Consider the following 13,771-nt stretch of genomic DNA (forward strand, 5'->3'; position numbering starts at 1 on the left):
TCTGTGCATGTATCGTAATGCTGTTTCGGATGGAGCACTTGGTGATGTTGCGTGGCGCCACAAACAAACCGCCACACCTTACCGGTTGCTGGCCATGTGAACCCTGTTCTCCGATCACTGAGCGAGGTGGACCTTACAGGCGTTGTGGGTTCCATTGTGCCACGCGAGGGGGATGGAGCCGATGAGTGTGGCGCTCAGCGGTGGAGTGTATGTACTCAGCGGTGCGTGTGTGCGTGTGCGTGTGCGTGTGTGTGTGGGTTCGCCCCGGGGGCGACGAGGCCAACGGACCCCGCCTCTGGCTCGCACTAGGATCCCGACGGCGAGCGCCAGGCCGAAGCGCGGTGGACGCTGGTCGGTGAAAGCACGGGCGAGATCATCGTCGATGGCAGGAGGGAGTAGGTGGAAGGCGTGGTTCGCCAGCTTGGCTTGCACGGCCACGCATGACGACGACGATAAGACTAGTAACGAAGAAGAGGGCTTGATGCGAAACCCGGTGAGGTGGGGCTGGGGGCGTATTCATCGGCGAGTGAAAGGCGAAGCAGAGTGCTTGACGACGACGGCGCTGAACGAAGTCGGAAACGCAGCGTGTTTGTCTATCGCAGGAGCATGCCATGCATCCCACGGGTGTGCGACGTAAGGACGAGTCCAATCTCGCGTAGAGATGCGAGCACGAACGAGCCATGGACTGCGAATGTGTGGGCGTGTTTGCGCCGCCAGCTACTCGCATCATCCAACTCGCGCCGGCGTTGACGCGTCCTTCTCTCCGTCCACCTCTTTCCCCTCGCCCCCCTCGTCTCGTCTTCTTTCCACCCGTCACAAATGAACATTGACAAGCACAAACCTTGGGTCCACACTGCTGGTCCAGTAAGTCGCGCCCCGTTACGCCGCTTACGCAGATCTTGAACGACCACTGGCGACCGATCAAGAAAGAGGCCCGCCCCGACACGCCCCCGCCAGTCGCCGCCGTCGCCGTCACTGTGCCCAACAGCCCCACGCCCGACACCTCTTCACTCAACACGGGCCGCACGATCCTCAACAACATGACCACTGGGCCCAAGGATCTCATCGATCTCAGCGGCGAGCCCACGGACGAGGGCATGGACGACATGGGCACTCTCCCCAGCTTCACTCAACTGCCGTCGTCATTCACCGGTGTCATCAGGCCCAAGACTCCCTCCTTCCCCTTGCTCGACACGGCCCGAACTCCCACCCCGTCCCCCAAGGGCAAGGGCACACACAACACCAGTCCCCGCGGCGCGCAACCCAAGCCCACCAGTCACGTCAGGCCCAAGTTTCTGGCCAAGGCCACCACCACGAGCGGCACCCTCGTCAAGATTGTCGCCTCCAAGAGCCTCGCTCGCAGTTCTTCCGGTGGGCTGGGAGTCAATGTCGAGGCCGGCGCGTCCACCGGCCCTCGGGCTCGCACAGTCGCTCCTCCCACACACCATCTTCCTTCCCAGCACGCCGACGAGAGCAAGGAAGACGAGACCGGCCGTGTCGTCAAGGGCAAGGCCTCTCCTGGTTCGATCCACCTCGACAATATCGATGTCGGCAGGCCTAAGAACGCAGTCCAGCACTTCAAGAACTTCTGTCGGCCTGACAGCCGCCGCGAGTTGGACAAGTGGGCTGGGGAAAACAGACTCGATGGCTTCGACGCCAACAAGGCCTTCGCCCTCCTCTTCCCGCACGCGTACCTCCGTCGTATCGTCCACGATGTGTTTCCACCTCAAAGCATTCACCACGAATGGGGCCCACACCTCCCGCATATCCGCGAGGTCGCGATAATGCTCCTCAAGGACACAAAGAAGGAGCATCGGGTCGACTTGGCAAAGCAGCTGCGGCGCTCCGTCTCCCTGCTGGGCAAGAAGCCCCCCGCCCTCCACAAGGTGGCTTGCTCGACGTGCGTGCGCCACGATATCCCGTGCATCAACGATGGCAATGGGTCGTGCTTTCACTGTGGCACGAAGGGCGGCTCCAGAGCGTCGGTTTGCGACAACCACCAGAAGGGATCCCAGACCGCAGCCAAGGTGAAGACAGTCGAGGACGTGTCCGCGCCGGCGGCGGCGGGGCACACGGTGGCCGTCGCCGAGGTGCCGGAGACTGCGCCAAAGGTCACGGCCGCTTCCAAGCCAGCGGTTGCCGCGCCGAAGGCTGCCGCGCCTGCGGACGTCCCACCTGAGACTTCGGTGCCAGTCGACCAGGATGCCGAGCCAATTCGCCTGCTCTCCGCCTTGCGCTGGCACATGGTCATCGAGGAGGACGATGACGGCCGCCGTGCCCAGGCGGAGGTCCTCTTCGAGTGGCTTGTCGAGTCGTCCGGCATCAATGTCACTGCAAATGGTGGGTCCTCGAGCTGGCGATTGCTGACCTTGCAGAGTTCGACGAGCTCATCGCGGGCCAAAGCCAGCCCCGTCGTCGTGCGGGCCGCCCCAGCCTCCCCAAGTTTACCGCTGTGACCCGCCTCCAGAAGGAGGGAAGGGAGAAGAGAGCCGAAGCGTACTACCAGAAGCAGGCGGACGATATCGCTGCCTGTGGCAAGACGCGCTCCCAGACCACGCTGGGCAAGCGCAAGGGCGGGCGCCGCGGTCGAGGCGACAGCGACCACGAAGGCAGCAGCGACGACGACTTTGCGGGGCCCAGCATCCGCCGCGCGAAGAAGAAGGCGCGCATTGCCAGCAAGGGCGGTGCGCCCGGCAAGTAGCTGACCATCGACATTCACGACGAGCGCCGCTTGGCGTCTCAACCGCAGGAACACTCCATTTGATGTTGGCTGGACGATGTGACTTGGACTTGACTCGCCTGTTCTCTCTTGACGCTCTTGTTGCTGCTGACACGTTTCGACTGACGACTCGCATGATAGAGCAATGGTAACTGAGGAGGAGTGAGACTTGACGAAAGGGAGTTGCTGAAGTTGCTGAACCAGCCAAGACAATGACGCTCGGTCGGAAGCTGACCCGCCCCACTTGGTAATTCACAGCGCAGGATTGGGTGTAGATTATTGCTTCTCGGCACCAGCCGAGCGGCCCGTTTCCGTGGCCAAGCACGCTGCCCAACGCACCCCGGCGGCTGCCGACGTCTGACCCGCACCCTACTGATGCATGCCAGCTGCATGCATACGGTATTGAAGCCCGGATGGATTATTAATGGCTGCCGAGGCTGCTACCTGTCGTCATATCTATGTCAAATGAGTGCAATTGCAATGCCGGTGATTGGACGAGCCAACAGACGTCATGACTGCGACAGTGACGCAGATGTCCGGCTGGGGAATGTCACTGGTGGTGCAGGCAGGACATGGACGACAGGGCTAACACAGGCAGCAAGCCGCTCGCATCAGTCGGGTACTCTCCATCGCTGAGAATTCTGGTTCATGATACTAGGACTTCGCCGCTTGCCTCTTCTCCGCCGCACCATCCTCACGCCGACCCTCCCCCTCCTACGCTACTCTACCATGTCGGACATCAAGACGCTTCCGGTCCTCGACGACAAGGACCTGGCCGAGGGCCAGCTCAAGGCCGTCGACTTTGACGGCTCTAAGGTCCTCCTCTCGCGCGTCAAGGGCGAGGTGGTGAGTCGCCGGGGCCAGCGCGCACTGATGAGCAGCACGCTACGTCCGCCCACTGCACGCATGTGAGTTGTCACCGTCTGTGCGCGCTGACATCAGTACGGCGCGCCGCTTGAGAGTGAGCAGAGTCCCGCTACCCCGCTGACCGCCAGAGGGCGTCCTCGACTCGAACGGGCGCGTCGTCTGCCCCTGGCACAATGGTAAGCAGCCCGAGTTGCGCCGCTCACCCTAGCGTGCTTCAACACGAAGACCGGCGACATTGAGGACTCACCCGGCCTCGACTCGCTGTGGAAGTACGCCGTCGAGATCAAGGACGGCAAGATCTTTGTCAGCGCTAGCGAGAAGGAGGTCAAGGCCAAGGTCGGGCGCGTGATTGCGCGTGCGCGCAAGCCAATCGCCGCGACCAAGGCGCAGAAGGTCGTCATTGTCGGCGGCGGCGCGGGCGCGATCCACGCCATCGAGAGCCTGCGTGAGGTGGGTAGCTGCGCGGGGACGAGCTCACACCAGCGCGACTATGCCGGCGACATCACGGTCATCTCGGCCGAGCCGTACGCGCCGATCGACCGCACCAAGCTCTCCAAGGGGCTCGTCGACGACGCGGCCAAGATCGAGTGGCGCACGCCCGAGGTGCTGACCAACGACTTTGGCGTCGCCCTCCAGCTCGGCACGTCGGTGACCGCCGTCGACACTTCCGCGCAGACGGTGACCACGGACAAGGGCGAGACGGTCAAGTACGACCACCTGATCCTCGCGCCTGGCTCGATCCCGAAGAAGATCCCCATCCCCGGCATCGACCTCGAGGGCGTGGTGACCATCCGTCACACATCGGACATCAAGGCGGTCAACGACGCGCTCGGCCCCGACGCCGACGTCGTCATCATCGGCACGAGCTTCATCGGTATCGAGGCGGCGCAGGCGCTCGCGAAGAAGGAGCACAAGAGCCTGATTGTCGTCGGCGTCGACGAGGTGCCGTTTGAGAACATCCTCGGCCGCGAGGTCGGCCTCTCGCTCGTCAAGGTGCGTGGTGTTTCCGGGCGCGGCTGACAGCAGAACCTCGAGGGCCAGGGCATCACGCTCCACCGCGGCGCGAGCATCGAGGCGCTCACCGCGTCCCCTGACGGCAAGAAGGTCGCGGGCATCCAGATCAAGGACCTCGGCACGCTCCCCGCGTCCGTCGTCATTGTCGGCACGGGCGTGCGCCCCGCGACCGACTTCCTCAAGTCGTCGGGCATCCCGCTCGAGCGCGACGGCGGCGTCACGGTCAACGAGTACCTCCGCGTCAACGGCCACAAGAATGTGTATGCCATCGGCGACATCGCCCACTACCCCCAGTTCCCTGACGGCTTCTCGCGCCGCGTCGAGCACTGGAACGTCGCCGGCAACCACGGCCGCGAGGTCGGACGCACCATCGCCAACCCGGCCGAGCCCGCAGCGTACCGCCGCGCCCCCCACTTCTGGTCGTCGATCGGCAAGGGCCTGCGCTTCGTGTCCACCGGCGCGCCCTCGGACGAGACGTACTTGGACGGCAGCGCCGAGGACCTCAAGGTGGGTACCGGAGGGTGCGGGCACGGCTGACCCCAGTTCGTGCTGTACCAGGCCAAGGATGGCAAGATCACGACGGTCGCGTCGATGGGTCGCGACCCCATCGTGGCCAAGGCTTCCGAGCTGTTCATTGAGGGCAAGCTCCCCACGCTCGACGAGATCCGCAACGGCAAGGTGGGTGCAGTTCTGGGCCATTTGCTGACCCACTCCAGTCCCTTTTGGATATCCAGACGTGACTCCCGGAAGAGCCGCCAGCCCAAGAGCAGCTCGCCTCACGCTTATGATGAAAAGCAGCTATTGTGGAAGCCGTATGCATGTACAAAGTCGCGTTTGCAGCAGCGTAAACAAGTCCATCCAGGTGGCAAGTCACGTGACCCACCCAGTCAACTGGAGGTCGAAATATCCCAGTTCAACTTCGGGCCTGTCGCAGCATCCATCTTGCCCTTCTCTCTTTCCTTTTCAACACCCCACCTCACTACTCTCCCTTTTCTCGACACACACCAGCCGACATGTCCTACCGGGGCCGAGGGAGTGCGCCGCTGAGCGCACCCCGCGCACCCGAGGACAGCTGGAACGACCCGCAGATCGGCCGCATCCGGCGCGCTGCCGACATTGGGCCGCCGGCGGTCCGGAGCGTCCCTTTGAGGTTTCAGAACCGGGATGCTGCACCTCCACGCAGAGGGCGTGGGCGCGGCAGTGGGGCTCGCGGCGGCGGCCCCTCGCGCGCCGACGACGCTGAGCGGGACGCCTACTACGAGAACCGGGGCGAGAGCTCGCGCAGCGCCGCGGCACCCGTGAACAATGTGCGCGCGGCAGCGCGCGGGCTGCCCCCTCGCCCCGTTGAGGCGCCCCGCCGCGAGGAGAGGGCCTACCGCGAGGAACGGACCTATCGCGGCCGGGCATCGCGTAGCCCGTCCCCGGACAGGTGAGTCTGCCGATAGGACACGCCTGACGTCAGGAGACGACAGTACTCGCCCTCGGCGCCCGCGGTTGCCGACTGGTCTGCGCGGGACACACGCCGGACGCGCGACCAGAGTCCGCCTCCAAGAAGAAATCGCCCGCCAGTCGCGGGGGCGAATGGGTCGGCCGCGGGGCCGTCAAGACCCCGCGGGACGTCGCCGCGTCCGTCAGAGTCCTCGGCCCGCGCTCCGCCTAAGGCACCACCTGCACCTACCCCACTATCCCAACTCCCACCCCCTCCGCCGACGACACACCCGTTAAAGTTGACGTTGAACAACTACAACCGGCGTCCAGACGAGCCCAAGCCGGCCGCGGCTGGGGCGTCGAAAGCAAAAGCGGCTCAGCAGTCTGAGGCGCGAAGGGCCCTCCAGAGAGAGCCCTCGTCGGACATTGAATCGTCTGACGAGGAGCCCTTGAGACGAAGGGTTCCCAGACCCCCTCCCCATCCCTCCCTGCACCCGATCGATGGCATCTTGGCTGGCAACTTGCCTCCCAAGGCGTCGCTGTCAAGAAAGGCTGAAGCCGAGCCCAAAGCCAAGAAGGCCACGGGCAAGGCGAAAGCCCCGAAGGCCACCAAGTCGCCAAAGAAGGCCAAGCCGCTGTTTGAAGAGGGACCAGATGTCAAGCCGGACGTTCTGGATCTCGAGGAGGACCTGCTGATTGACGAGAAGGACGACTTTCGCGAGCCCACGCCTGAACCGCCAAAGCTCCAGCTCGAAGGCGTTCATGCCGTCAAGTGAGTTGGTGCCCGTTGGCACTGCTGACCCACAGGCGCTCTGACCTTCCTGCAAACGTGTACGGTGGGGACGTAGAGACGCGGCGCAGGAACCGCAATGCGTTTCGCTCACGGCTCAGGGCTCAGCTGCGATCGGAAGGCAAGCGCGACGTTGGTATCCACTGGCGAGACGACGGCTGCGCTGTCGACTGGAAGCGGATTGAGCCCGGTCAGCTGTCGTCAGACATTGAGATCATTGAGCCGCCATCGGCCTCGACAAGTCGGACGCCAGCTGCCCCGAGCACACCGAATGGGGGAGGGTCGTCATCCGACTCGGACATTGAGTTTATCGACCCGCCCGCAGCTCCTCCACCGGCAACGCCCGTCGAAGTCGTCGACGTGGCGTCAGCTCCCCCCACGGCTCCTCGGGCCCCAAGGTGGGCCACAAGCGATACGGTACAGCCGGCGGCTTCGTCGTCGGATCAGCCACCTCGCGATGCCTCTCCGCCGCCTGCCTTGAAGGTTGCTCCAAAGAACCATAGACCGGCGCCAGCCGTGTCTGAGACTTTGGCACCAGCAACAGCGCAGCCTAAAGCACCGTCGCCCGCACCACCAGCCGCCAAGATTGCACCGACTCCGCCGCCGCCTGCTCCAAAACCCGATGCTGCTCCCGTCGCAGCCCAGCCAGCTCGGCCCTCGACTCAGCCTCCCGCTTCCCGGCCGGCCTGGCGACACGAGACTCCAGTGCCACCTGCGCAACCAGTTCGCCGGGGCCCTCCTGAACCCTTCGTCGCGCCCACGGAATCAAACGCCGAGCTGGACGACATCTTCCTTGTCAAGCTACACTTGCCAGCCAAGTATCGAACTGAGGAGGGCCGCGAGGCGCAAAACTTCTCGCGTTGGCTTCAGGAACGGTGCGCCCCGTATCAGGCAATTGGAGACGACGGTCAGCCGATCGAGTTTAGGTTCTCGTACGTCGACGACACAATCGTTCACATCTATCGTCCACGTGGAGTGACCGCGGTGGAGGAGAAGTCAAAGCTGCGGGCCCCCAACGTTCCTGCGGTCGTTTCGGGGTCAAGCTCGGCAGCCGCTACAGCGTCTTCGGCGTCAAGTTCAGCGGCCAAGCCGTCGCCCGGCCCATCCAGAGCTCCTACGGCGGCTTCAGCGTCAAGCTCAGTGGCCAAAGCTTCGCCTGGTCCAGCCAAAGCTCCTGCAGCGTCGAACACGGCGCCCAAGTCTTCGACTGCTGCACCCAGAGCTCATGTGACGTCCTCGGCGTCGAGCTCAGTGACCAAGTCATCGACTGGTGCTGCAAAGCCCAGGAATCCGTCAGCGGAAGACGACGAGGAGATGATGTTCATGAACAGAAGCATGAACAGCGGGCCCTGTCGACCTTCTTCAGGCGCCACTGGCCCCGTTCTCAACGGTGTTGCTACAAAGACAGCGACGGCCGGCACAGCTGGGCCGTCACGCATGGCTGAGGCATCAGCCACAGCGTCGCGAACAGCCAAGCGCAGCCGTGCCGACGGATCACCAGGAGCAGCAGCCAAGGAGCCAAAGAAGGCCAAGCCCGCCAAGTTGGTGCCCGAGGCTTTGGCTGGTATGTCACAGGCCAAGGCGGTGAAGCGGGAAGCTGCTTCTGAACCGCCTGCGGAGCCTGTCCGACCACGCCAGAACATCTCGTTGGCCAGGGGTACATCCCGTGCGGCGGCTTCGTCGAGTTCGTTTTCCAAGCCGTCCGCTCGGCCTGTGGTGCAGCCGGTGGCAGCGACTCAAGCTGGCCCGGCGTCCGCGCCAGCATCAGTGCCAGCGCGACCCACTCTCGCCTCGTCCACTGCTGCTTCCCGCCCCGCGACTCGCACGCCGGCGGCGGGTGCTTCCGCAGCGCCTGCAACTCGCTCGCTCAAGGCCATTGAGGACGACATGAAGGACAAGATGGACGCGATCACGCGGTGGACCCAGCTGCTGGACACGTTCCCCGGCAACTCGAACCCGCTGAAGCTGCAGGTGCAGCGGACCGAGAAGGAGATTTTCACACTGCAGGAGGAGTGGGAGCGGGCGAAGCGGGCGGCGGGGGCGTAGGGGGCGGGATAGGGGGAGCGGAAAGTAGGACGGCGCACGCACACACTCATTGTAACACAACCAGTACCATGACCATGCACATTTCATTCGTGGCGACTGGCGGCACGGCATTGTCGATCAGCCACACGTTACACATGGTATAGGCCCAGCCACACCGTGTGCAGAGAACGTAACGCACGGCTGTCGGCGCCACGAACAAGCATGAGGAGCCGGGGTCGGAGTAGTGGCGGTATGTGACCTCACCACCGAGCCGTAGCGTAGTCCGAGATCTGGCGAGCTAGCGGGGTGCCGGCGTCGGAAGGCTACATTCCGGCGCGGCCCAACCCATACGGCACGGCACGGCGGCGGGCGCCGGCATTGCCGTAGCGACGGCGCGTGGGCCGGGTCGCGTCGCGTCGAAAGTCTGGGTATCGAGCGCGCGCAGACGGCCGGGTATCGAGCGAACGCGCCCGCGCCCGCGCCGCGCCGTCGTCCCATGCGCAGCCTGCACCGAACGGAACACTCTCGAACGACTCGACGCGACGCGACGCGCGCACACACCGCGCCGGCCCCGTGCACCCGGCCTCGGCGGAGCGTTCCTGCCCGAGCGGTGCGTCGCCGTGCCGTGTGTGTGCCTGCAGTGCGCGCTCGACCAGGCCCGGCGCGCTCGACCCGGCGCGGGGGCCTGCCTGCTCTGTGCGCGGCGCCATGCCACTGTGCACTGCACCACACCGCGTCCGCACGGCGCGCGCAGCACAGTGCACGCCCGCGGGCGACTGGCTCCGGGCTGCACGCCCGCCCGCGTCGTCGTTCAGCGGCCCCGGCAGCGCCGCCATGACTACTGACGCACCCATGCCTCATGCCTGCCCCCCTCCCCCCCCCCCCCTCGCACCAGCACCGCACTGCGCACGGCGCCCGCCCTCCGACGGCGAGGTTACGCGCGGTACCGTGCTTGTGCGCAGGGGACAGGACGTCGCCGAACACAGGGGACGGAGCATTTCTTCGGCTGCGGCCCGGCTGGCCTGGTTGGGCCTGTGGCAGATCCGGCGGAGCGCCCTCGCCCGGCCGCACCGGCCGTTAGTTGTCGCCTGCAGCGCTGCGCTGCGCCAAAGTCTCCGTGGGGTCGGGGTCGAGGGTAGCGGTGGCAGTGGCGCCGACCTATGGGTTCCTGAGCGCCATGTTTTAGCCTGTCGCCTCGTGTGGACGTCAGAGGCGACGTGTTTCGACGCTTCGCGGCGCCATCTAAGGAGCGCTCTTAGTTGATTAAAAACTACAGGCCGACCTGACGCCTAATGTGCTCATTGGGGCCGACGCGGCCGACGCCGACGACGCCGACGACGCCCTCGCCCTCCCCCAGCCCCCACCTCCCACGCCGGCGCCGCCGGACGTGCATGTGGGCGCGTGGGCGCTTCACCTCGCCCACATGCCAAAGGGCCGTGGCGTCGACGTACATAGGTACGTCCGTCCCGATCAAGCCAGTGCCAAGTGCCGCTTATGCGCCGCCTATGCGCCGCCGCGCCGCAAACAATACCAATACGCATTAAGGTGGGAGCTGCATGGGAAACTTGTGCGACTGCAGCGAGAGGGACATGCCCAACGCCTAATCAATGCTATAGTCCGTGGCCACGATCGTGTATCTGCTGTTTGTAACGGAGGCGGTTGTGGGGTGGGGATGGGATGTATGGGGTGTGATGGTGTGTGTGTAGGAAGGAACAACACAGACATGCGCGCCTGTGCTTGCTTGTAACAAAGCAGGCCAGCTGCTGAAACTTAGACGGCCGAGACGTGCTTGGCCTGCTGGGTGAGGAGGCCCTCGATGCGGTTGAGACGCGCGCGGACGTCGTTCGAGTACTCGTACGAGACACCGTCACCGTCGCAGTCGGGGCCGAGGTTGGTCTCGTAGCGCACAAGCTTGAGGAGCTTGTAGAAGCCGGCGGCGAGGAGCGAGCCGAGGATGGGGCCGACCCAGTAGATCCAGAAGTAGCCGGGGAACTTGCGGTTCATGACGGCGGGGCCGAGCGAACGAGCAGGGTTGAGCGAGCCACCGGTGTAGTAGACCGAGAACATCTCGCAGATGAAGAAGGACAGGCCAATGGCGACGGGCGCAATGAAGGTGGTCTTGTTCTTCTCAACGGCGACGATGAGGATGGTGAAGACGAGCATGGCGGTCATGAAGACCTCGATGAAGAGACCCTGGGCAATGGACGCACCGCCGCCGAGGGTAGTAGCGGCGAACAGAGGGCCGGGGGTGAGGCCATCGGCCAGAGCAGCGCCCTGTGACATGGGTTAGTAAATGCGCACTGATCCGCAAGGAGGAAAAAAAGTTCGACTCACAGCAAGGCCACCAGCGATCTGGGCAATGAACAGAAGGACACCACGGATGGGCGTAATGCCACCGATGGTGACAAAGGCGAGGGTGACGGCGGGGTTAAAGAGACCACCCGAGATACGGAAGAAGCACCAGACGTTGGCGGCGAGAGAAGCGCCGAAGATGATGGCGATGTAGAGCCTGGATGCCGTCAGCGGTGACGTCCGGGGTGGAGCGCGCCAAACACAAAAAAAAACAATGACTCACAGGTTGTCCGAGTTGGCAACGGAAGCTCCGTCCTTGACCTGGCCCGTGACCGAGTTGGCCGCCTGGAGGGCGACGCTGGTAGGTGTCAGCGGGTGGGTTCGGGGGGCCAAGGAGGCAAGGAAGCAAGAAGGTGGGGCGACGACGACGAGGTTCGATGCGATGGTTCACTCACCTGGTGCCACCGAGCGAGAAGAGAAGGAACATGGTCGTGCCGACAAACTCGCCGAGGAAGGCGATGCCGTCTGGGGTGGTGTGAGCGGGTGTCAAGCTGGTGGCGAGCGCGCCGTCGCCGCTGCGAGCCAAACAATAACAAATACTCACGGTTACGCGACACGTCGCTTCCGGGGGGGATGGCGGAGGGAACCTCGGCGGCGGTCGAGGTCGAGCCGGCGAGGCGGTCCTCCTCCTTGGTGTTGAGAATGGTGGACATTGCGGGGGGAGGGGGGGTGTTGACGAGGCGAGATGAGACGGATCGTTGACGAGGAGAAGGGGGCGTAGAGGCAAAAAGAGCTCTTCTTATAGGCGAGGGGGAGGGGGGAGGGGGGTGGGAGGGGTGTGAGAGAGTACGCAGGCAGGCCGAGGGAAGGCGAGGAAGGCGCCGGGGGGCAGCCAAAGGCCAAGGCCAAGGCCAAGGGCTAATCTGGCCTACCCATCTCGTCTGTCTGGTGACCTGGAACGCGCCAATGCGTTAGTGACCTGGCGCTTCACACAGGCCGTAGCCGGTCAAGAGCGAGCGAGCGAGCGAGGCGAGGGCACGCACGCACGCCGCAGCGCGCCACGCCACGCCTCTTGAAAATTAAACGTTGTCAGGTGTCCACACGCGACGAGGGAGCCAGACTGTACGCTCTCGGGAACCCTCAAACGCACAGAGAGATCCGAGTGTGGTAACGGCGAGCCCGGGGGCAGGCAGGCCGCGTGCGTGCAGACAGTGTGTCGGGCAAGCACCACGGCAGCACCACCCACACCCACCCCCCGCGCCCATCGGCAATGACGCTCGCTCCCTCTTGTTGTGATCTACATTTTCCTCAGGGCGTCCTCCTCGGCGCCACGGCGCCCCTGCTGCTCTACCCCTGTCCGGCCTCGCCTCGTGCGCCAAGACGGAGCATTCAGGGTCAACCGGCGTGGTGGCGCAAATTACGTTTGGGCAAAGAACGAACACTGGACCCTGAGGAGCTTTCAGGGAGTGGAAAATGTGCATGGCATGTGCGCCAGTTGTGCGCCCCTTGGCCTCCTTTGGCCCCCTTGCGCCCCTTGCGTCTTGCCCCCCCTTGCGTCTTGCCCCGTCTTGCGCCCCTTGGCCGGGCCAGCCCCCGACCTCGGGGCAAAAGGAAGCTCGAGTGTGGCCAGGAACGGGCCATTCTGCCTGCCTGCTGCCTGCTTGCTGGCTGCATCCGTTTGATGGGAACGCCGCTTGCGCACCTTTGAGACACGCCAACACGCACCAAGGTGCAACATTCATCAACCGACGCAGACGCAGACAGAGCGGGCAACAAACACGGCCGGAGACGGCGATCGCCGGATGCATCGGGGAGTGAGGGAGCGAGCAACAAGGCCGTAAACAGCAGCATGCAACGAGCAAAGTCGCAGCACCCCGACCGACATGAGACAAGGGACCCCTCCTCACCCGTGCCTGGCCTGTTCAAGCTCTGGTAACAACCTTTTGGCATCAATCTCGCTGCCGTCGTCGTCTTCCCCGTGTCATCCCACCCCCCTCGTCTCGTGCCAGAGCTTGACGACCGAGGCACCGCCCGGCTTGCACGTCGTGCCCACCTCGGCGTCACGATTAATAATGCTAAACGCACACGACGCACACACGCACCCGTCGCGGTCACTTCGGGGCGCGAGACAGGGCCGATCGAATCGAATCGCGAGTGGCTAGAGCTAGCCGGCTGGCTACGACGTGTCTGACACGAGGTGACTTGCGGTCCGGCAGGGGGGGTTGGGGTTCTCGCGGCGAGGACGACGACATCCCCCAAGGTGGCACAGATGGTGCTTGGGCCAGGGGTGTTGCGGTGTTCACAGTGCTCGAACCAAACAAGTGCGCGAGCGAGGCAGACGCGTTGATCATGGCGCCACGACCCCCCCGCCACGCTATTCTTTCGCTGGAACGTTGAACGTTGGAACGCGCTGCCCACCTGCCACACAGGCGCCAGTAATTGTGCCCACCCCCTGCCTGGGCTTGGCCCAGCCCACCCGGCCCACCCGTACCACATCCCAGCGGAAGGGACGTCGAAGGCTTACGGCAACCAGACGGCCTCGTCGAGCTAAACGATTTACGACATGCCAACGATACAAATAATCACTTTGCTCCCGGGCGAGCCATTGTGCGATCGAGCAGGCAGTGGCAATGGCA

General features: G+C 64.3%; 4 protein-coding genes across 4 annotated transcripts; 3 read left to right on the forward strand and 1 right to left on the reverse strand.

Annotated features, from left to right (window-relative positions):
- Positions 1-819: 819 nt before the first annotated feature.
- On the forward strand, positions 820-2,701 carry Q8F55_004648 (uncharacterized protein; the record flags this gene model as incomplete). Its single annotated transcript, XM_069353157.1, has 3 exons — positions 820-864; positions 927-2,340; positions 2,376-2,701. 3 exons carry the CDS (start codon positions 820-822, stop codon positions 2,699-2,701), a joined length of 1,785 nt encoding a protein of 594 aa, XP_069210575.1.
- A 747-nt stretch (positions 2,702-3,448) lies between these two features.
- Positions 3,449-5,340, forward strand: aif1 (Apoptosis-inducing factor 1; the record flags this gene model as incomplete). Its single annotated transcript, XM_069353158.1, has 9 exons — positions 3,449-3,565; positions 3,601-3,627; positions 3,662-3,680; positions 3,715-3,762; positions 3,795-4,036; positions 4,070-4,579; positions 4,613-5,107; positions 5,144-5,278; positions 5,317-5,340. 9 exons carry the CDS (start codon positions 3,449-3,451, stop codon positions 5,338-5,340), a joined length of 1,617 nt encoding a protein of 538 aa, XP_069210576.1.
- A 273-nt stretch (positions 5,341-5,613) lies between these two features.
- Positions 5,614-8,864, forward strand: Q8F55_004650 (uncharacterized protein; the record flags this gene model as incomplete). Its single annotated transcript, XM_069353159.1, has 3 exons — positions 5,614-6,029; positions 6,498-6,800; positions 6,836-8,864. 3 exons carry the CDS (start codon positions 5,614-5,616, stop codon positions 8,862-8,864), a joined length of 2,748 nt encoding a protein of 915 aa, XP_069210577.1.
- A 1,749-nt stretch (positions 8,865-10,613) lies between these two features.
- On the reverse strand, positions 10,614-11,848 carry Q8F55_004651 (uncharacterized protein; the record flags this gene model as incomplete). The annotated part of the gene is made up of 5 exons (XM_069353160.1): positions 10,614-11,117; positions 11,178-11,352; positions 11,419-11,493; positions 11,591-11,660; positions 11,740-11,848. The coding sequence occupies 5 exons, from the start codon at positions 11,846-11,848 to the stop codon at positions 10,614-10,616; spliced, it is 933 nt and encodes a 310-aa protein (XP_069210578.1).
- Between the last annotated feature and the right edge of the window lie 1,923 nt (positions 11,849-13,771).

This window comes from Vanrija albida (assembly GCF_041260175.1).
Source record: "Vanrija albida strain AlHP1 chromosome Unknown contig_3, whole genome shotgun sequence".
Taxonomy (NCBI): Eukaryota; Fungi; Basidiomycota; class Tremellomycetes; order Trichosporonales; family Trichosporonaceae; genus Vanrija; species Vanrija albida.